At 32.4% G+C, this 24,341-nt stretch overlaps 2 protein-coding genes across 4 annotated transcripts; both read right to left on the bottom strand.

Moving 5' to 3' along the window:
* Positions 1–3,774: 3,774 nt before the first annotated feature.
* Positions 3,775–9,463, bottom strand: LOC133200440 (sterile alpha motif domain-containing protein 3-like). Of its 3 annotated transcripts, none has more exons than XM_061336236.1 (7): positions 9,341–9,463; positions 5,893–6,317; positions 5,570–5,722; positions 5,315–5,414; positions 4,769–5,140; positions 4,453–4,639; positions 3,775–4,300 (listed from the first exon to the last, which is right to left on the bottom strand). In XM_061336236.1, exons 2-7 carry the CDS (start codon positions 6,306–6,308, stop codon positions 3,906–3,908), a joined length of 1,623 nt encoding a protein of 540 aa, XP_061192220.1. In that variant the 5' UTR covers positions 6,309–6,317; positions 9,341–9,463; the 3' UTR covers positions 3,775–3,905. The 3 variants fall into 3 exon arrangements, with proteins under 3 accessions (XP_061192220.1, XP_061192222.1, XP_061192221.1); XM_061336238.1 differs by having other exon boundaries at positions 4,817–5,140; XM_061336237.1 differs by having other exon boundaries at positions 5,902–6,317.
* On the bottom strand, positions 6,391–9,435 carry LOC133200514 (uncharacterized). Its single transcript, XM_061336299.1, has 3 exons — positions 9,341–9,435; positions 7,042–8,812; positions 6,391–6,852 (listed from the first exon to the last, which is right to left on the bottom strand). The coding sequence occupies exons 1-3, from the start codon at positions 9,433–9,435 to the stop codon at positions 6,391–6,393; spliced, it is 2,328 nt and encodes a 775-aa protein (XP_061192283.1).
* Positions 9,464–24,341: the final 14,878 nt, after the last annotated feature.

Raw genomic sequence — 24,341 nt, 5'->3', positions numbered from 1 at the left:
GGACATGACCTTTCATTTGAACAAACTTGAATCCCTTTCACGGATGCTTTGTGGCAAGTTTGGTTGAAATTGGCTCAGCAGTTATTGAGAAGAAGGTGAAAATGAGAAAAAGTTTACAGAAGGACGGACAGACAGACGACAGACAAAATGTGATCGGAACAGCCTATTTCAGCTTATGTAGGAAGAAAAAGGCTCGTCTCGGTACATATTGTCGCCGGCGACAATATATACCGATGGACCACAGTGTATGCAGTGAGTGTAGGTACATATTGTCGCCGACGACAAAATGTACATAACGACAATATGTACCGTGAATATGTAACCCCCTATCTCCACCTCTCTCCCGCCCCTATCTTTTACTCTCTCTCAAATCTGATTTCAATAGTAAATCGTAAATGAAAGTTTTTCCCTAATATACAAATAACAGGGAAAATATTGATAAAAAATCATGTTGTCTTAAATAATTTATAACATTTTCCCCGATGAGGTCATGTGCTGTCTTTTTTCTGTGGGTGATTGTGTGAAAACGGAACAGGAAGGAAAGTGTTTAGTTTGACAATAATTGATTTCATCCTAAAGTCGCACAGTGTTATCAGTATGCTTGCTATTTTTCTGCCATTTGTTTTCGTCCAAAATGGTTGGAGTCAAGCTCAGAAAGGTCCATGCAATCATCAGTATGTTTGTTAATAGGAGTAACTTTACAGCTTTACCAAACAATAAGCATTTGCTAATGATCATACATGTGTCTTTTTTGAAGAGTTATTGACAGTTCTAAAAGTCGGAGCATGATACATTTTTAATAACATTGTTCCTGAATCAAAACAAACAAATACTTGTCTGGGTTTTTTATTCTCAAAGTGAACGGTTTCCAGTTGATACTGTTTTCGGGCTAAAGAATATCAATATGTGTCAATTTGTAAGCAATTATCAACATAGAGGGAAATATGTTCTCTTACCTTTGATAGTACTGTAGTCATGTACAAACTTGATGATATTGTATCCTTACAGTTACATCTAAAAAGATTTTTTTTAATCTTTGATATTTGAAGATCACTTGATATTACAGTGGCCAAAGGTATGGGAATGTTAAAAATCCTGGGATATAGCATGAGTCTTTCTTTTTTTAATTAGTGAGTTTATTCTCAAGAGAGATCACTTTATATTGTATTCCAAAGAACATGCATGTTTCGTTTAGAATCTCTACATATTTGACATGATGATTTATATTCATTTCTGTCCTTGAGAAACTTCTAAAAAAATTCAGTTTCATAAATTTTACTTTAAATAATTATCGTATAACATACCTGCACACCGTATGCTTTAAATATTTACATATTTATAGTCGAACCTGTTGAGAATTAAATATTGATAAATTGCGACTAATATGCAACACTCCATAAACTAAGAAAAGTAAGTACAATGTATTTTAATTCAAGTGTTTGCAGCACTAAAATTCCTACAATCTTCTCTTATGATTAAAGACTAAAAAGAAACATTCCTGAAAGATATATAAAGCCTTTTTTGCAGGTTGTCAAATATGAGAATTATTAAAGCATAAAACATATCTATATATTCATAGTTTCCTATGCACAAAAAACCTGTGTATACATAATTTATTAAAAAATAAGATTATCATTGATAGGTCTAGATACATTTTTATATGGATACTGGGCAGCACATATCAGTTTATTGTATATTAGATTAAAAAAGGCATATAACAAGGTTCCAGGGATGGGCGATTTTGCTTCGTTTTAAACATAATTCGCAGCTGTAACATCAGTTACCTTAAGTTTAAAATATATTTTAAAGCCAGAATAACTTCGATTAAAGTGTCAATTAATTATAAGCGTATTCGCTATTAGTGTGTCTTACTTTATTTGCCTTACTTTGCAACTTGAGTACCTGTATGCCTTAGGTACTGTGATGTTCACGTGCCACAGTGAGTGGTTACGGCGTCTTATTTTAAAATCCGGAAGACATGTGATCCTATGGTTCCTGGTTCAAACCCCGCTACAAGACATATTGACATGTGACACGGCTGAGTGTGTAAACTACGTCCCTCGTCGCAGTAGATCCTGTCATGAAAAAGATTCCTCTCTGTTCATCGTCATAAGTGCTTAGTACAGCTCTTACTGCTACGTTTCACCAGAAACTGGTGGGGTCGCATTAATACAAGAGAGAAATTCTCAAAAGAACATAAATTATCAACAAAACAATTTACTCTGGTGAAGTGATTTTCAGGTTGGAAGAATAGATTATTGCTAAATCTGAATTTAATGACTAGGCAAAAGCTATAATTATTCATGAAGAGTTCCATCTATCACTTTTTGTAACTTTTGTTAACATAGGAATAATTCGATTAAGTACTTGATATATAGTATGACTTCCTCATCGGATGAGTTTGGGAAGTTACATTGTGTAAGGACGTAAATATATCGCAAACTTCCATTAATTATATCCATGTTAACTTTCAAGAGTTTGAGAGTTGAGAACAGGACAGGAAAAAAAAATGAAATGGCTTTATAAATATTCTACAACGGAATAATACAAGCAGACATGACAACTTCCTTAAAGATTTTTGTTTATATTCAACTTTGCTGGAGTTCAGCACAGAAGGGTCCTTGCAAAGGGAGGTTTGTATTTGGAACATCTGCTTGTGTTTCCTATAGCATATATGAAAAGTTGAAGTATTTTAGTTCCTAATGATCCTTAAAATTAAAATTACATAGAAAACCCTAGGGAAAAATTTATCACAATACGTCTTCACTTTCATTGATAGTTATAATGGATGCTGTTCTGGAACTGTATGGAGCAATTCACTGAGCACGTGTATAGGTACTGTGATTATGTGATTAAAATATAAATCGAATTTTTGATATTGGTATATATTAACCAAAGGTCAAGGTATTGAAACAAAATATTGATATATGATTAAAAAAAAATAAAATAAAAAGTGTAATATCAAACAGTCAGAAAGATAATTCAATCATTTATATATGGCTTAAGTTTTAATAAAACAAACACACTCACTGAAAAAAATAACTAGTAAAAGTCACTAAGAAAACTAGTAAATTTACTGTCCATACAATCACTACCTTAAAAGTAGTTTTTACTAGGTATTGGGTAGATTTACTAGATACTATTAGTAAATTTACTAGATTTTATAAGTAACTTTCACTAGGTATTGGGAAGACTTACTAGATACTATTAGTAAATTTACTAGATTTTATAAGTAACTTTCACTAGGTATTGGGTAGATCTACTAGATCCCATTTGTAAATTTACTAGTCTTTAAAAGTAGCTTTCAGTAGACTAGTAGGTAGACCTACTAGAGTTGGCGGGTAAATTTACTACACTGTTCAGTAAACTACTATGCACTTTGTAAATATACTAATTCATTGGTACTTATACTTCCTTATCTTCCACTCAGTTGTTTCACAACTAATATACCTCTTATAATCAAGAAATGAAAATAAATATAATTTACATGGAATCAAATTTATTTTTTAATCCTTAATTTATGTAAAAAATGAAGTACACATACATACTATTAAGCCAATAGATCAATAAAAAAAATCTCTCATCTCTCTCCTGTTCTCTCTCTCTCTCTCTCTCTCTAATTATGATATGATCAAAAAATTAATAGTCAATACATATTCTATACAACCTAGGTCTGAATGTTAAGAAAAATGGACTGGTTTGATTGAAGTCCCAAAATATTCTACAATTATGAAAACATCTAATAATTGGTAATACATCTCTCTCTCTCTCTCACACACACACACACACACACAGAGAAAGATGATGAAATGTGTTAAAACTGGAAAATCTTCATTAACAGTAGAAAACAATTTTCCAAGTAAAACATCTTAGAAAATGAGGGTAACCAAACAAATCATTCGAACTTAAATGTTTTTCAACTCTCTGTTGATGTTTGTCAGAACCCCTAAAATTCTTTTATCGATGTTGTGATGTCCTCCCTCATCTTTCAACCCTATCATGACCTGTTGAAAAAACATGAATGTTTTCTCAACAGGTTTTGGGTATGCAATGTTAAATACATAAATTGTAGCAATTAACCCACAAAAAGCTTGGAAAAAATTCTCACATTTGAATACACTTTCATTTTCCAATAGTATTTCAAATGCTTCATTGTCCATGGACAAAATGTTCTGATTAATTTTAATTCCTATTGCCATGGGGGTGCATGCAGTCGGTCCTCTTGAAAAAAGAAGAATTTTTTCAGGGTTCTCTTTGCACAATAGAAATAATCCTATTATTGCTATGCAGTCATCAGCATCTGAAAAACAAAATGTATTCTATGAACCCAATGCCTATCAGAGTGGACCATAGTGATGATAGACTTATTATACAAGTGTATATCATGGTACACTGAATCTAATTCCTCAAACAGTATTTGAAGAAATTTTTAATCTTACAATAATGACTTACAATTTCTCTGACTTTCAGTTCTGTATTGGGCCGAAGTATGTTCTATTTCTTTCAGGAAGGTTGGTTTTTTCTTTCCAGTGTTTACTTTCAGTACTGCCTTCCGGTACTTCCTTAGGCTTTCTCCCATTAGTTCTTCAATGTCATCTGTTACTGTGTTGGGGCACAATCTTTTGAACTCATCAAGAATCTGAAAAAAAAGGTATGCTCGATACCATAATCAACATTTTAACACTATTTTAAATGAAAATTTGATTAACCTGTCATTTCATTAAAAGGGGTCTAAAGATGAGGTCAAATGGACTTAAAACCAAATTACCTCTCTATAGGATCCAAGCCAAGGAAAAGCATCGACAACTTCACTCACTGCAAGCTTGTCATTCACAATAAGGCTGCGCCTGTATGGAAACGTTATGTCCATTTTCACTTTGACATTTTGGTGATCAATATCAATACTTTTCTTGTTTTCCCTTTTCAACCATGAAACATGAAGTTTTATTGAAGTCTCATCTTCACTGGGAGATTGTTTAGGAAGAAAATTTCCTAAACCCCAAGTAAACTGTTTCAAATCTTTCATGGCCTCCATTTTTTGCTCCTTTTTTCTTTTTTTCTGTACTACTTCTTGGTGACTTTTGTCCACAGTTTTTCTTGCATTTCCAAATTTATAGATGATTCGATCTTTCCAGAAAGTCTAAATTTAGAGAAAGCGAATTTTAAGATTTTTTAAGTACAAAAAAGTCAAGAAAACATTTATTATTTTTGATGCATCAAATTTTTCTGATATTTCAAAAGTACTAAACATTTTAACGAAGGGGTGTATGTTAGATTTTCAGCTTCTGGGAAGCAATAATACTTTTTTAATTACCCTCGCAGAATTTGCTGGCAGTCCTCCCACTGTGAGTAAGTATGGATATTCTCTCAGCAAACCATCCACAATGTCGTCATACATATCTGATGTAGGGTACCTTTATCAATATATGAGTTATCATTAAAGAACATGGATGGCAAAAATTCTTTCAATGTATGTAATGATGCCTTAATTTGATACAGCAAAATGTTTTTTTTTCTTTTTTCATTTTTATAATTTGAATGAAAATATTATAATAAAAAAATTGCTTACATTCCACCATCAAACTTTGTAACATCGTTATATATAGCTTCAAGCATATTTTTCCTTTCACTGGATGACAGCTCCTCCTCTGCACCAAGTTTATCAACCACCCCTCTGGCAAAGTTTCCCTTAGGAACTCGGTAGATTTTACTCCAACTCTTGCTACAAAAGGAAATTTGATGCATTAACTTAAATATCCCATGTCAGAGAAGCTAACTGCATAAAGATGAAGATATAAACTGCTTCTTCTTAAAATTGTGTAAAAATGCATAACTTCATATAAATTTCAATTTTTTTGTTATAACCTTGAATTTATGATTAAAACAAGTAACCTTGTTAACTTCTTTTGCATTTCCTTCGGCACGCTAGGAGTAGGCGTTTTCTCTTTTATCACATTCTGTTCCTGTTGTTGACTTGTACTTGGCAAGGAAGGAAGAGGAGGCAGTGGGGGTATATTATTCTCATTTTCATTACTGCTACATGAATCTTGCTTAGGCTCTATCACTGTTGGAGCTTCATCAACTACATGTACTTTAACTTTTAGTACTTTCAAGTCTCTCAAATACTCATTACTTTCGGGATCCAGGTCCACCCAGTCATCAACATCATTGTCGAAATAAGTAATGTGTGGATTTTCAATGAAAAATCTGTCCTTCACAATTTTTCTTATGTCATTCACATCAAAATTTTCAACTCCAATTTTTTTGTTTTGGTTCTTACAACTTATAACTAAAAATTTTCTTTCCATTTCCAAATTCTGCAAAAAAGGAGGAAAATTCAAATGAGTATTTTTTTTTTAAATGTAATGTTAAAAATAAACACCCAAAATTTTAATTGATAATTTTGTATTTTGGGACAACTAGTTTTTCTTGACCTATTTGGTATCTAGGATCATCATAGATACCGAGTGGATTTGGTTCTGTCAGATTTGATATTTTTAGAATTTCACAATCATTTGTTTCTGAAACAACAAATGCATGAAAATGCCTTTCAAATCGACTTGTTCTTAGTTTTTTACATATTAAGTAGGGAGTTCCATGAATTACAGCACAGTCTACAATTTTGCTGAACAGGAACAGTGCACCATGAACACCTGTGATTACACAAGTGTTTCTAACATAGGTAATTCCTAAATATTTCACAGACTCGCAAAGAAAAACCTCATTGCCATGCAAAATTTGATCAAGCAGTTGCTGAACATCATCATTTAAAAGACAAATCGGAACTGTTGTCCCCTTTGTTGACTCTATTCGACTATCTGAGAGGAAATTATTTCCAGTGTTAAATGTGCACTGATAATATTGATGCCTTTCAGCAAGTGATTTGCATATATTCCTTTTATTTTTTGTTCTAAAAACAAGTTCTTTAAAATAATTATGTTTCCCCTCAAATCGAAGAGTCTGAAGATGAATTAAAGGCCCAAACAATGATGTTAAGCGAGGATAGTGTAGTGTATAGTGAAATTTTGGCTTCACAGATACGTCTGGAAAACATGAGCGATAGCTTTCATGAAACTCTTCAATCACATCACTCATAACTAAAATGTGTCCCCTGTCAAAAGCTGGTGCACAAACATAAAGCAACATGTCCATTAAAAGCAGGAGACATTCCCATTTTTCATCATGAAAGGGGACAACATTACCAACTAGTAATGGTAAATGACGTAGAAAGCACCAATTCTGAGATGCTGATTGTTTGACACTAAACTTTCTTAATACTTGGTTAACTTTTGATGGCTTGTTTGCCTTGTCCACCTCAGAAAATGTTAATCTTGTGATCTGCTCATTAAGATATTCTAAGGTAAAGTAACCTTCTGTTACACAGTGTTTAATGACGTTTGTCATTACATCACAAGCAACACCTTCAAACAAATAATGGGCAAGGTCTGAAGGCATCCCATTTATAACATGATAATTATTTAAACTATTCAATGCACAATCACCTTTTATGCCATACACAGACGAAAGATTTGCATCACCCTGCACTAATCTTAATTGCTCAGCATACATTTCTTTAGTTCTGAAATTGAACCCACTGCAGTTTAACTTGATCTGCATGTCATCTCTTGATATAAAACAAAACCTACAGTTTCTTAGAGTGTTGAAAGATTCCATAAAGCCACCTAAACTGTGTGCACCAAGATTATCTGCAATAGTAACACTTACTGTGCCATACAGTGTGTAATTTTGATTACCTTTGGAAATGACTATTCCCTCATTTTCTAACACATGTAAATCATTAATGAGTGGCTCTAGAATGCAACTATATCCATTGTTCCTCAATGTATGAGACATACAGAGAACTACAAGTTGTATACAATAGAGTTGGGATCGAAACTTTGGGGGCAAGTTACCAAGAAGCATATAGAATCCACAAATTTTATAATTTTTAATTTGATGTCCGAGGGGATTAACTGCTGTGAACTCATCAAAGTAAAACATAACCTGTATTGCACTTGGATTATCAGCAAAAAATTGATTTTCCGCGTAAATATCTCCATCACAAAAGTCTCTCAAAATAGTATCTGTAGACTTGTGGTTGTTGATTACATATGAAAAAATATCATCATGTGCTAGTAATGACTTTAAAGTTTCAAGAATGGGGACATATTGGTATGTATCATTGCTTGCTCTATCAGGTCTGATTTCCATTGGTTTTACAAAGCCTAGCTTGGTTTTGGCAAATTTGTTAATTTTGTATTCTGAATCTAAGCTACTCAAAGCATTTTCAATTTCAGAACTTTCCTCTAACAGAGCCTTAAGAGCTAGGGAATCATGTTGTTCTATTTGCCTTTCGTCTAAAAATTGACTCAGAGACCTCAAATAATGTGTTTGATGATGAGAAATTATCATAATGATTTCATTCACAATTTGTGGTATGACAACTGCTGGAAGTTTATACTTTTCTCTTAACTGAAGAAGAAATACACATATTTTTTTTTGAAAATCAACTTCAGCATCCATTCCTTGATTTTCTACTCCCCCTTCTGCCATATTCAAATCAATGTCATGTTCGTCATTTACTTCCATTAGTGATTCCAAAATATCTGCATTTCTGTTATCTTCTTTCCATTTTGACATGTGTGTTTGGTGAAATGCAATGTGTTTTCTCTTAATGTGTTTTAAAAATGAGTCTATATTTCCATAACTTTTCTCACAACCATCAATTGAACACAGAACGGAAAATCCATTTTCCTGTGCATGTACAAAACGATAGTGACTCATAAGCTTCCCAAATTGCCTGGTTTCAAAGCTACATTTTGAACAAAGAAACATTTTATTCAATAATGTTGATGACTTGGACCAAGGTTTCTTTTAAAATAAACGTTCTAGCCCCCCTCCCCCTTTCATATACACGAACTAAAGAAGGGTCATCTAAAAACAAACAGTGAGAAAGTTTAAGATTCAAGTTTACTAGCCTGAGCCCCTGAAATAATAAAGATTTACATATTATGACATAGCGAAACAACATACCACGTATTAAAATATTACATTTTAAGTTTTTAAACTAAATGGACTTTTCATATAGAGAAATATAGGATAATCGTAAGTGGTGTGGTTTGCATACACAATATGATGAATATTTGCAGAGTTTCAAAATATATATAAATAATTAATATATATATATATATATATATATATATATATATATATATATATATATATATATATATATATATATATATATATATATATATATATATATATATATATATATATATATTAATTAAAAGTCAGATCAACAGAAAAACAAATACATAGAATACAGAAATAAAGTTACCTTGGGTAGAAAAATTTCAAGTAGGAATAATCCCAACTAAAACTGGGAGAAAACATTGTGATTGTCGACTTGTACACACTCATGGGCGCAGCCATTTTGTTTTCATAACGAGGCGAAAATGTGTGGGTGGATCAAGGAACGTATATATATACATTATGCGATACAAATTCATGATGGATAAGGAATAAAAGAAAATATACCGTTTTGAAGTACATGATAAAGAGTTTGATGTCAATTCTTATTTGAACTCGTTTATTTGCTAAACATGAATGTAAAAGATATATGGTCGATCCCCCCCTTTTGACTTGCACACTATATGGTGCCCTTACATTTATCACGTAAATTACGCCATGATGAGGGAGGAGGGGGGGGGGGGGTAGGCCTTATGAAACTGAAACTTTTTTGTGTGCCGTGTTAAATGTTTCTATAAGCATGTATAATAGAGTGGACATTTTTCAACGTTCATACATTCAAAAGTAAAGGATTACTGATAACTTTGAATGAATTCAACACTTTTTTCTGCGAAGTTATCACAATATCCTTATAAAATCAATAAAAATGATAAAAATACTAACCTTGCATCTCTTGCATCCGACTTCAAAATGGCGTGTTACAAGAAGGTCAGCCTGTCTTCTCTTATCAGTTCTTTGTTCATTTTCGCGGGCAAGTAATTCTATACGACTACCGCTCCACGGGACACCTACTACTCACTATCTTAGCCAGTAAACAGAATGATTACTAATCACGACGAACGCTTTACGAGGCACGCTAGTTAAATTAACTAGGTATTTCTTTCAGTGCTGGACAACTTTGTTTTCAAATAATGCTGTGAAATATGTGGGGAAATTAGCAAAACATGTCGAAATATGATCTAGAATGAAACAAACTGATATTATCGCACGATAAGCACATCACTTGTGTTTTATGGAGATTTGGTTTAAATGCCTTTCTGTAAAAAGACGCTCGGTGATCCCATGAACATGTTTTGAAAACATGAATTAAAATAGCTTAGGGCACATCAAGTTTTTCAGACAGAGAGAGAAGGGAGGGGAGATAGCCTGCATACGACTTTAATGTAAGGATTAAATATTTGAATTTCTGTTTTGAAAGAATGTATTCATTTACTATATGTTGTTTTTATACAACGAACATCAGAAGTGAGGAGTTTAATAGTTCATATAAATTCATAATAAGATTGTATATAATTATGATTCAGTATTGCTTTTTTCTAGCATGCCTTCCGGGATACCATGGAGAAAACTGCTCTGAATTGTGTGAATATCCAAGATACGGTATAATGTGTATGTACAGGTGTACATGTGACAACCGTAGCTGTAATTTAATGACAGGATGTTCAACTAAAGGTTTGTATTTATCATATCCACAAAGGGTGGTACCTTGTAGTGCTTGATTCAGCATGATCCACTTATACATATAATATATATATATATTTATATATATATATATATATATATATATATATATATATATATATATATATATATATATATATATATATATATATATATATATATATATATATATATATATATATATATATATATATTAAAATAAAATCCAAGATAAACAAACAAGTTCACATTTAATAATTAAATGTGAACTTGTTTGTTTATCTTGGATTTTATTTTAATTTATAACCTACCTATACCGTGGACTTTTACTACAATTTCACTATATATATATATATATATATATATATATATATATATATATATATATATATATATATATATATATATATATATATATATATATAGTTGGTAATGGGTTAGAAAATCTGTAATCGGTTAATCGTGAAAAAATAATAAATGTGTAAATTTGAATGCAATATCCTAAAAATTCAATTTCAAAAATACAAAAAAACATTTTCAGAAATGTTAGCATGTTCACCAATCTATTTAAGCTGATTCTTAGATAATTAAGGCTCTCCAGATTGACATCGGGGGAGGGGGGGGGGGGGTAATTGGTCACTTTTCGAGTTAATTGCTGTTTAAACACATGTCGTTACCCACCCTGCCCTGTGTTTCTTTATTGATTTTAATTAAATGATCGTTGAATACTGTGAACTGATTATAATGTGTACCTTACCTCTTCTATCCTTTGCAGTTGCCTATCAAATTATCTCTAAAACAAACATCGTAAGATAAGCGATAATTCAGACTAAATTTTAATTATGGTAACTATGCAGAATGAACTTCCGTTACATCTTTTCTGAAAATATTTCGTGTGAAGGGATGTGACGGTACATATTGTCGTTCTGTTCGTATTGTCGTCGGTGGCAATATGTACCTACCCCCATTACACATATAGTCGTCCATCGGTATACATATTGTCGCCGGTGACAATTTCTTACTTTCCTTCTGCATAATGGACCATAAAATAAATGAACAACATAAAATGCTTCTGCAACTCCAGAATGTTTCATGGATTTCTTATTTTTTCATTTCTTTTTTTCCCTTTTTTTTTTCTTTTGCCCATTAAAATTGAAGTACAATGCATGTAGTATTCTGATCATCTATAAATATAAGCATAATAATACTACATGAACATCTTTATAGTCTTACTTATTTGAGTGTAGCTATGTCGAGAATTTTTGATACGATTAACCGACTAATCGGTCGGAACGTCTTGCGGTTAACCGATTGGCGATTCTTTATTCGATTACCATCCCTAATATATATATATATATATATATATATATATATATATATATATATATATATATATATATATATATATATATATATATATATATATATATATATATATATATATATATATATATATATATACTGACATTGGTCATGATTTTATCTTTGACTTGACAATCTAATAATCGTTAGACTCTTCTTGTAACTCAAAGACGAATTCACTACAAGTTTAAAGTGTTTAATTTCATGAGCTTTTACCTGTAAATTATGCTAGTGGCAACTTCGAATATGTTCAAAATCAAATGATCGTGGAATAAATTAATATTTTAATGAAACAAGGGTCTGCAGTGTAAAGATCGACATGAGTGCCATTGTTGAGCAGCATAGTCAGTGTTGTTTAACATTGATACCTTAATGACACGCGAAGACTAGCTTTTTGCTAACGAATATCCATAGGCGATTTAAGCCTCGGGTATTAACACCTTTTTTATGCACCACACATGGCACCTCACCTTTTTATGCATCACACCTGTCTTTAAATCGGCCAGGCAATGTAGTTCTTACCTGTATCTCTTTTTCCCTAAATAGACACAAATAAAAATATCAATAAAACCCATTTTTCAATATTTTAAACCTTGTTTATCCGTAAAATAAATATCCATTTTTTATAACTTGTTTATAGATTTAAAAATCAATATATGAAAAAATCAACGAACTATTCATCACATTGTTTATATGACGAGAAAATGGTAGATAGAGGATATTCAATCTTTTGTAGATGAATATGAGATCTATTTCATGATTGGGACAGGATTTTTTAAAATATTTTCACGATGGCGAAGCACGAGTGAAAATAAAAAAAAATCCTGTCTCACGAGTGAAATAAATTCCATATTCATCTACAAAACATTGAATTTTTTGTTTATTACATTTTCTTCGATTTTTCCCGTTTACTCTGTCTATAGTTTCTTAACATGGTGTCAGGCTGTGACGTCATAATTTAGCGGATGAGACGTCAGAGCTAAGCGATTGCGAGATTGAAAAACGTTGTTAGCATGGATTTTTAAGAACATATTTGGAGAAACTTTGGCAGTTTAAGTCTCTGTCAGGATGGTTCATTTATTCTCTCTATCCTACATGTATAACAGGCCAGGGATTTTTTTTTAAACACTCTTCGTAATGGGAAGGAAAATCGAGAGTTATGCTGCACTTCTGACATTCTCACACTGAGAATACCACTTTGATATCCTTTCTCACTGTGTCAGAATATCACTTTTATTCAATAAGTAAATTACAGTATTTCACTGTTGAAAATGTACTAAAATAATTTATTTCATGGACATTAGATAAATTTTGAATGAATAAGCCATATATAATAATTTCTTTGTATGATAGAATGATCGTATGACCACTTAAACTTCTTTGCCACGCATGGTCACCGATTTTGATGAAACTTCGCCCATTATTACAACTTGACACCAGAAACATATATCAAATAAAATTTCGTTGCTATGTGTCTTGGTTGCCATGGTAACATCCAGAAAAGTTGGAAAAATTGAGATTTTCAGCTACTTTGAATCTTTATTAAGCCTTAATAAAGACTAAGAAAAACAAACAAGCCATTCTCACAAAAGGCTGACACCTTGTTGCCACTAACGCTATAAAGAAACTATTTAGAATTTATCTCTTAGTAAGTGGTAACCATGGGTACATTTGGAATACATTTTAGATGCTGAAAAGTGCAGAAAAGCGCTCAATATTCAATAATGATAGGTGTTAAATGATCAAACTCAATCAACAACCTAAGAAAAAACAATAAAAATATTTGACCTTAAGTTATTAGGTATTGGCAATATTATTCTAAAAACAACTTTCATGGTTGCCATGGTTACACAGTGTAACCATGCAAAATATGTTGCATGGTTGGGTTAATGCTACTATCTTCAGGAAAAACAATAAAATTCATGACTGGCACATAAACATTCTTAGGACCTTGCAACACCGACAACATAAGAAAAATTGGGATTAATTGTTACTTTGCAGTGTAACCATGGAAACAATGTACCAGTTGTTTAAAGTGATATTTTTTTGCTGCCTTAGGAATTTACTTACCTTTTATTCAGGAAACATATTATTTGACTCACCTTGAATAGTACTTATCTGGTAGAACTAAAGTTGAATATCATATATTGATAACGTTTGTTGAAAAATACAACACTGTTGCTATGGTAACCAAGAAGGGAAAATGTTTGATTTCGTTAATTCAATATCAATATTAAACCCTATGTGCCAGCTTTTTGCATCCAGTTAAAGATTGGGTGACAGTCAAAATTGAAAGTCAGGTTAGTTGTTCATAATTATGAATCATAAAAGTTTTGGGAATCTACATACAAGGGTACGTACCCAAGGAAACAGAATATTTTTCAGATTTTTATGCATATTTTTTCGGCTTATTTCCATAGCAACGCTCTATTTAAAGAATTGAATTTGAATTTTTTGAAATGTGAAAATTAGGGTCACATGAACGTCTTTAAAAATTGATCATTAGTTATATAGAAATATGCTTAATTTTAAAAAGATAGGATTAGATTTAAACATTAAGAGAGTAAATTTAAAATCCCTTCTTGGTATTAAAACCATGGCAACCATTGCCAACCTAGAAGAAATATCATATTCCTTCCTTGGATTATGTTACAAGGATCTTTTGTCTATTATTTGCTTGCATTGCATCTTAAAATTTTTTTCATTCTTAAGTGTATGATTTTATAAAATTAAATGAGCAAAATTATTATTTTTGAATATTTTGTTTCCATAGTAACGTATGTAATGGTTGATTTACCAAACATGTTTATCATGCATTTAAGACATCAGGCCTTCAACTTTCAGAAACAATCATTGCCACTTGTTTGCTTTGCTGCAAACGTTAACTGTTGGACTCTGAACATGTTGAAAAATGCCATTTTTCAAACTTTAGGACATGTTGCCATGGTAACCATGACACGTAGCAACCAGTTTCTGCCTGATTTGAGTTTACAGTATCAAAGACTTTTATCACAGAGAGTTTGGAGAAATTCTGAGACTATGCGTGCCACAGCTCCTATATAAAAGTTCAAGTCGTTACAAGGAAATGGCTCTTAATTGGATAAATTATATTTTGTTTCAAACATCTGTGTTTAGGCATTAAAAATCATTTTCTGTCTTTTGTGTTTTCTTTACTGCCAAATCATCTTATCTTCAACATAATGTTCTTCTGATTTATTCTACACGACAATAATGAAAGACCTTTACAACCCTTGATTGAAGACCTTTTGGGTTTTTTCTTCAGAGATCGGCGTTTAACACATGTAGATGTTTATTTCATTTTCTCTCAGTCACTAACTGCACTTATTAAAATTTTATGAAAACAAGCTTTGTTGTTTTTATTTTGACACCTTCTCTGCTGAAGGTAAGAAAAATTCAAAAGGGAACCTTGACAATCGAAGTATACAATAGACGGGGCTCTTTTATGAAACTGATTCACGCTCTGGTGAACAAAGCTGTCCCAGGGACTGCTGAGACTGTACGTTTGCTTACTAAAACTCTCTCCCAACTCTCCCAAACCAGTCCGACAGCAGTCCAAGGTTTTTGAGAAAGCAATTCCAAATCAGTAGTCAGACACTACTCTCTGGGACTGTTTAGGATGGTTCTGGTTGGTTCTGTATGTGTATATAGTTTACGCTAAATCGTGCACCGTATGTTACCTGACCCTTACGTTATATTCATATGAACATGACTGTAATTTATATTTGGTTTTGCAAGTACATGGTACATGTATGCCTCATTTGAAAAATATTGAGTCTGTTATTAATCATTCTTTAGCTAGTATGTCTAACGTAGTGGAGTTTTCAGTTGTAACACATATTTCACATTACGAATTTCGTTCAATATCATTTTGTTTAGAAAATTAAAACCTTTTTGCATCATTTGGTAAACCTCTCAAACAATGAAAATATGAAAATAATTCACAGTGATTATAATTTTACGGTTCATCTCTAATAAGAGTATTAATATACATGTAGCTCCAGCCATGAACAAGCAACTCAGCGCATATCGAAGGAACTTTTGTTACCGTATTAAATAGCCTGGATGCCAAGAAAGAAAACAAAACTGAAACAAATTATTATTTAAAGTATTTGATAGTAAAACTCTTTAGCCTAAAATCAATATTTCGGACAAATAAGATTTGACGTTTTTACAATTACAGTGCACTTCAAAGTAGGGTGTAATGTTTCTCGTTATTTTACGGTCATGGCAGCTCATGATTGCATATAACCTGAAATCATTTTCTATCATGACGTCTTGTTTTAAATGACTGCGTACAGTGCACTGTACTGTTTAAAAAAATGATGACACCTTCTTATATTACATAAATATATATGTAGATCATATAATCACCATAATCGTTAAAAAATGTAAATTTTTCAACAGCAACCGAAATCCATCAACGAGAGAGATACAGTAAAACTCACTTAGTACGAACACGGATATCGCAAATTCACGGATATAATGAAGTTATTTTGGATCTCCAGCTATATAAATTTAATGAATTCCTTATACGGATACAATGCATTACGGATATAGCGAAGTAATTTCAAAGGTCCCAGTGACTTCGTTATAACCGAGTTTTACTGTATTTTGAAAACAGTCCAATCAAAAATCGAAAATTGGAATATATTTGTTGTATGAAAGAGTCTGAGGATATGTCCCAGAACCTTATGTTTAAATTGTGTCTGATAATGGTGAATATATATTACTGTCGTATTTTACTGATTAAAAGTTACATATAGAAGAAATCAATGTCGCTTTCAGAAAAACGAAGTCAAAATCAAGGTAAGTAATCGATTGAATTTGTTGTGTATCAATAGTAGGTGTACTTTTTTCTTTGACTTTGTTTGTTTTCTTATACTTTTTGATTGTTAGCTGATCTGGTCTTATGTACAAATACTATATTTTTCTTACATTTTTCGTTAGAAGGTCTGGTTATCCTTTTGATTGCCAATTACAAGGTTTTAGTAAATTTATTACTATTATTTGAACTTCTGATTATTGAATGTGTTACGATTTCACAAACATTGTTGTATAACATGAATGTACTGAGTTTCTCTAATATTGTAGAAATTATCCGGAAAAGGGACATACAAAATCGGGAATAAACCCATTACTGCAAAAAAAAAAAAAATTCCATTAATGCTGTCCTAAAACAGGCTATGACAATGTGATTAGGTTTTTTAAAACACTTTTAAAGAATAGTTATTTCCGTCAAAATGAATGGACAAACTGTATGGTTCTTAAATCGTATTCTGATAGGGTGGGGTCAAGTGGACTAGAATGTGGAGTTTATTTATTTTTTTTTTTTGGGGGGGGGGGGGGAGTGGATGTATTATCAATGGCTAAGTAGTTGGGAAAATCGGTATATTATATTGAGCATTCCATTTTTAGAATTTGTGCCTAGGTTCTGTCACTAATGGTGTTTGATGAGTGTTTTAAGAAGGCTGGGGGGTCAACAAATTAACCATAAGATATAACATATTTTTTAGATATGATATCTTAAGCTGTCAACTATCATTTGGCAAACAAAAATTTCATACATTTTAGTTTTAAAATTTGATCATTTTTGTATATCTTTATATGGAACTCTTCTTCCAAAGGAGATCAATATAGTCTGAAAATGGCAACAACCACCCAGCCCTCTTAAGTTGGAAAAAGGAACAATTTCATACCGAAAACATAGCTTTAGTTGCTATACTAAATTCGCAGTCTTCAAAATCACAGGGGGGCAATGTGTCTGTTAAGGGAACTGGTTTTACTTGTCATGATGTATAACATAACATTTATACAAAGCATATAGCAGGTTAAGATAACAGTATAACTTATGCCAATTGCTAATGAGCAATGGGAACTTTTTTGACACCTTGCTCCGGGAGACAGAAGGGATCAAAACCAATTCCTACAATGTGTCACAAAATGACATCGGATGTAAGTTCACTCGATTGCTTAACATAGATAATTCTGCAATCCCTTCTTCCTCATATCTCACAGGTATTTCTGCATTTGAAAAGGATCGAGTCCAAACTCATTTGCAGTTAGGTAACATCCCCTGTATAACATTTATCTGTCTTTAAATAATTAGTCGGATGCAACAACCCAAACATACATATCAATTATTGGGTACAAATGCAAATCGAACGACAATGGATACTAAAAATAGATTCATTTAGGGTTTTAAGTGCAGAAAAAAGGCAGATTGGAGACTATCATTGACAGAGCACATACGTGCACAAATGACTGGGGTTTAGGCTAACATATGTCATAAGAATTATCCTACCAGGTGGCGGGGGCACCTCTGGTGCCCATGTGGCAAAACGTCACCTTCATTTTAACCATTGAACTGATCATATTATTGAGTTTGTTGGTTGATGTTGAATTCCTCTATGTGATGTTGGAATATTAAAATATGTGATGTTGATGTTTAAAAGGAGATTTGGGTTAATGTTAAGCAAAAATATGTTATATGATACACGTATATACAAAGAAATCATGTAATATAAAAATATTTGTAAGTGTTGGATTGTTTCTGTAGCACGATTGAGGTAAAATATTACTTTCTCGTTCTCGATGAGACCGAGAAAAAAAAAATTAAAGATATGCGAGGGTTGATATATTGAGGGTAATATACTTAAATAATCCAAAAAATGTCATTATTGCAGTTTATCTTCAAAATTTTTATACAGTCCACAACAGGTCAAAATGCACTGAATCGTTGCTGTTTCGAAGAACTTTTTTTCAAATAAGAATATACCGTTAACGGTAGCTCAGTCGGTAGAGCGCTCGCTCCGTGATCGGGAGGTCGTGAGTTCGAATCTCGGCCCCGACTGACCTAAGTCGATCAAAATGGGTAGCAACTTTTCCTTCGCCATGCGCTCGGCCTTAAAAACCGAGGTCCCGTGTCACGGCAGGCGTTGGCACGATAAAGATCCCTCACTGCTCAATGGCCCTAAGTGCCTAGTAAAGGTCAAAATTTAAAGCCCTTCACCGGTACATGGTGACGTCTCTATATGAGTGAAAAATTCCCGAATGGGACGTACAAGAAAATACAATCAATCAATCACATAAGAATATGCTTCAAAAAGGTATAAATTTAAAAGTACGCCTGAGACTCGGAGATATTATGCAATCGGTAATAACCTTCCACCTCTCTTGTCAGCAATGGACTCCAATCAGTGCCTATGATAATGACCATGATAAGGTCAAATAATAGTCGCAATATATGGATTGTTAAGGAGCATTATCGTTACAGAAACATTTACTATAAGTGAAAATTCACTTAAGTGAATTTATCCTTTTTTTCACTTATTTACTTTAAAATATCGCATGAAAATGATTTGTTGTTAAATTTCCTTACCGGAGGTACATTGAGGCCTATGGTTTGCATGGTACAATGCTGAGTAAACTGGCTGAAACAGAAAGGGCTTATACAAAAATCGTCGAGCAATGATATTTAATGTGCTTGATAGCCTTTGGAGACTGAACATAGTTCAACTCCAAAAAATGCTTTGGACTTTCAAATCTCATCGACATTTTCATGGTATTCGAGACACGAAGTTCAGCTGTATATTGGTTATAAATAAAAGGCACCTCAATAGCATAATCATTTTGTGATTTTCTTAGCTGGTGATATGTTTTCAATAAATTTAGAGTTTTTTGGTATATATTATTTTTCGGAATTATCAGGTGGACTACATATAACTGAGAAAAAAAAATCAATGTTTTTAAATTTCCACTTTGTGGCGTATCATTAATGTAAAAGTTACTATTTGCGATAAAATCTATATAAAAAATGATATATGGCGACAAAAAACAACTAACTTTCAATTTATCTTTTGTCTGATTTCTACTCAGATGAAAAATCTATACTTCACAATCTCTTCCAATAGTGTATGCCTTCTCACAAATCCGCGCATACACCCTTTAGAAAATGAATATTAAACCCATTTGACCCTTCTAACCACATACAATTTATTTGGAAATTCGGAATCTTGTTTAGGGTTTTCACTTGACCATAAGCTTTGAAATTCAGGCCAATATCGGGGAGATATGATATAATTAAGCAAATGATAAATGAAGTGGACATGGTTTCCTTTCATACAGTTTTTAGATATTGTAAAACTAAAATATAAAAATATCTAAATCTTGTCGATCCACTCTTTGTTATTTTTCGTTGTTATTTACATATTGAAATATTTAGCACTGTATTTTTTTTCCTGTTAAAATATTGTTTTAATTGTTCGACATAGAGACATGAAAGTATTGTTTACTTCCGATTTTGAGTGCGTTTGAGAGAAGGAAGAAAATGAAGGGATTGGAAAATTTTTATATATTCAAGAGCGAAGTAATATAGACATGAATAATTTTCTACGGATCATTTTTTGTGTTCAAATTTGCCTGAGTTTAGCACAGAAAGGTCCTTGTGATGAAAGGTGTGTATATGTTACATATGATTTAATTGATTATTATGAATTTTTAATTTAATACATTTTCAACTTTGTAAAATCTTTGAAAATAATATTTGAACGATCACTTCATGAAAGGTGATTGGTCAATTATCTATCATAACGATATCTCTTACTTTCATTGATAGTTACAATGGATGCTGTTCAGGGACTCGATGGAACAGTTCACTGAGCAAGTGCATAGGTATAGTTATTTGTTTTTAATAACCTACATAAAAGGAAATGAAATATGACTTAGGCAAATCAAAGTGAATATAGCATTTCTTTTGTTTTGTCTTTTCTTGGTTTGTTTCTCTTCCTGAACCTCTTAAGTGCGTTTTAACAGACGTATCATTTTTCCCAATATATGTCACCCAAACCATTGTTTTGTCTCTCTAGTAAATGTATTACATGATAAATTAAAGTCCAGGCTTTTAGATATCATTGACACTGCTTTTTCAATAAAAATGGAACTCGTAAGTTTACTTACCTTGTCATTGGTCATTTGCAAAATTATTTTGTTAAAAAACATTCTGATTGTACACACAAGTACTCTGAAGTTGACATTAAAAAGATGCTTGAGTTTCTGATTGAAAATATATATGTGGTTTTTGGAGACCAGGTCTTCCAACAATCTATTGGAATTTCCAAAGGTACCAATTGCGCCCCGTTATTAGCAGACCTTTTTGTGATCATATGAAGCAGAATTTGTCCAAAATCTTGTACGTGAAAAGAAGAAAACACTTGCTGTGGCCTTCAACTCGACATTTAGATATATCGACGACGTATTGTCAATTAACAATGACTATTTCCATTCTTATGTCGATACAATATATCCCGGTGAGCTTGAGATAAAAGATATAACAGAGTCTGACCCATCTGTTTCATATTTGGATATTTTACTTGAAAAAGACGTTAATGGTAATCTAACAACCAAGCTTTATGATAAACGTGATGACTTTAACTTTTCATTCGTCAACTTCCCTTACTTATGCAGCAATATACCTTCATCACCTGCATACGGGGTATATACCTCTCAGTTGATTCGATACGCAAGAGCATGCTCTACGTATGTACAATTTCTAAAACGAGGTAAATTATTGACAAACAAGTTGATGAAACAAGAATATCAGCTGTCTCGTTCAAAGTCATCATTTCGTAAGTTCTATGGTGTATACAATGACCTTGTCAGCAAATACAGTTTATCATTGAGTCAAATGCTTACTGACGTTTTTCATACTAATTGTTAGGCCATTATTTACACACTGAATTGTCGACGGATTTTTCCGTTATTTCCCGATCATGACAAGGAGCACACGGCGTGTTTGACCGGTCGGCAGGGGATGCTCACTCCTCCATGGCACCTGATCCCACCTCTGATGTTTGGAGGTCCGTGTTTGCTCTGCTCCTATTTTGTATTGTTTAATGGACTTTTAAGCTCGATTACTGTTCGTTATCTCCATATATTTCATGTTAAAAAACGCCTGGATGCGAAAAAGTTCTACTGTTTTTGAATTGTTGTATTTACAATGTTTAAGTATATCAACACACCCTCACATACACAGTTAGTTCATGTCAACCCTAAAAAAAAAAATCAAAAATACGTTTTATTACACTTACACCTATAATGAAAATCACTTTTAATCCACAAAAATATTATCTCTGCGTAATTACTCAAGGCAGACTTATCGTAAAAATTTAATTCTAACGTGTATGATTATATACTACAATAATCAGATTTCGAGAAAATTCTATGAATAAAAAAATCTATATCGCGAGAAATGGATGTCGCAAAACTTTAACGATCCATTGTAATTTTACAGCGGATGATCTCGTATATTGCTTGTACAATCTTTATGAAAATACACATATGTAATTGATAATCATAAAGTTAAAAGGTGCATTCACCAGTTCAAATTTTAAAATGGAATCATTGCCATTGAAGCAGATGAAATACAAAATATTTTATTTAAGGGGAAGAAGGACCTTTAGCTGAAAAAATACTTGTCATTCAATTTTTTTTTTATATTTTGTATATTTCTTATTAAGTATGTCCCACATATCTTAAAGCAGTTATATCATTAGGTTTCTTACCTTATTTTAGAGATATTGATTGACAAATATTATGCCCTACAGTATCTAAGTGGAGTTTTAATTCTCCATGTTTCCGGGCTCATTACTCTGTCCATAATTGGATTTTTAAAGCATGTATAAAAATATGCAAGGGAACATGTATCTTTTAAAATATTTCAGAGTATGAATTGGGTTTAAAATTCGAAAAGGCAAGTTTCATCTATCACACTGCATCTGGATAGGGAAAATTACGAACTTTTTAAGACAACTTAAACAACAAAAAACGTAATTTACAAAAATCCTATCATTCAATATTTCTAAATTTACGTTGAAATGCAAGTCCTTCAAATTATTGATTAACTGTAAAAATTTCGAATGGTGAAGCTGACCTAAATATTGCACAGGACATCGTTAAAGACGACATAAGCAGGACAAAAACTTGTCATGTTTACATTTCTCGAGTACGGGAAAAACCAACTATGACGTCACATGTAAGCTAAATAAGCGAAATAAGATATACCTACATAAGATTTCCGTCATCAGCCATGCAAAAATAATTTTTGTGTTCCCCGTTTCTCAAAATACTTTATCATATACTGATTATGACCTGTTTTTACATAATAATACCGCCCTTGAATTCACCGAGTATGATCTTGCTGTACTAGCAGATCATGTATGACGTCAGCGACTTGTTGGACGCGCAGTTTAAAGAAACAGAGGAGTGGATCAATCTTTTTTCATAATTTGTTAATGTTTACAAGAATGTTAAACTTATTATTTTTTATGATATAAGATGGTAATTAAAGAAAAAAAATTTATACAAGAACTGATGCTTTACACGTTTTGCACTTATATAAATGGAGACTATGACGTAGTTTAACAAAGTCATGTGACCATGTGTCCTTCATCCCCTTAAATTCTTTTTAAGGTTAGGGTTCTGGCGCTAGGGTGGGGCTCTGTTGAATATATAGTAAAAAAGTCATTTTATTCTGTAAAAAAAAAATTCTACTCTGCTTCTGAGTACTAAGCAAACAAACTAAATGCATATTTATGATGCGGAAGGGTGACACTTTCAGAATGGTGAATTTCATGGCCCCTGGGTCAGGGGTTCTGGTGTTAAGGCGGGGCTCTTATGATTGTATAGTGAAAATGCATTAATTCTTTGAAAATCTTCTCATCTGCTTCTGGGTATTTACCTGACGAACTAACTATATAAGGAAGAGTATCTCTTTCAAAATTGTGACTCATGACCTCTGGGTCAGGGGTTTCTGATGATCGGGCTGGGCTCTAATGATTATATAGTTAAAAAGGAATAAATTCTTTGAAAATCTTAAAAAATATCCTCTGCTTCTCGGTATTCACCTGATGAACTGAGTACATAGTTATACTAAACAAGAGTGCCTCTTCAAAAATTGTGAATTTCATGGCCCCTGGGTCAGGGGTTCCGTATGGGGGAAGCTTATTTATTATATACTGAAAATGAATTAATGTTTTCAAAATTTTATTCTCTTCACCTTGGTATTAAGCAAACAAAATTAACACATAGTTATGATGAGAAAGGGTTCCTCTGCCAAACTTGTGAATTTCATAGCCCCTGGGTCAGGGGTTCTGGTGCTTTGGTGGGGCTCTATTGATTTATTAGCAACAATGCATTGATGCTTTGGAAAATCTTCTTCTCTAGATCTGCCCCCGAATACAAAGCAAACAAACCAAATGCCATTATATCAA

Source organism: Saccostrea echinata, unplaced genomic scaffold (genome assembly GCF_033153115.1).
Source record: "Saccostrea echinata isolate AGI-Se365-2 ecotype Australia unplaced genomic scaffold, CSIRO_AGI_Sech_v1 ptg000040l, whole genome shotgun sequence".
Classification (NCBI taxonomy): domain Eukaryota; kingdom Metazoa; phylum Mollusca; class Bivalvia; order Ostreida; family Ostreidae; genus Saccostrea; species Saccostrea echinata.
The sequence above is the reverse complement of the archived record's forward strand: the minus strand, read 5'-3'. Positions and strand labels throughout refer to the sequence as shown.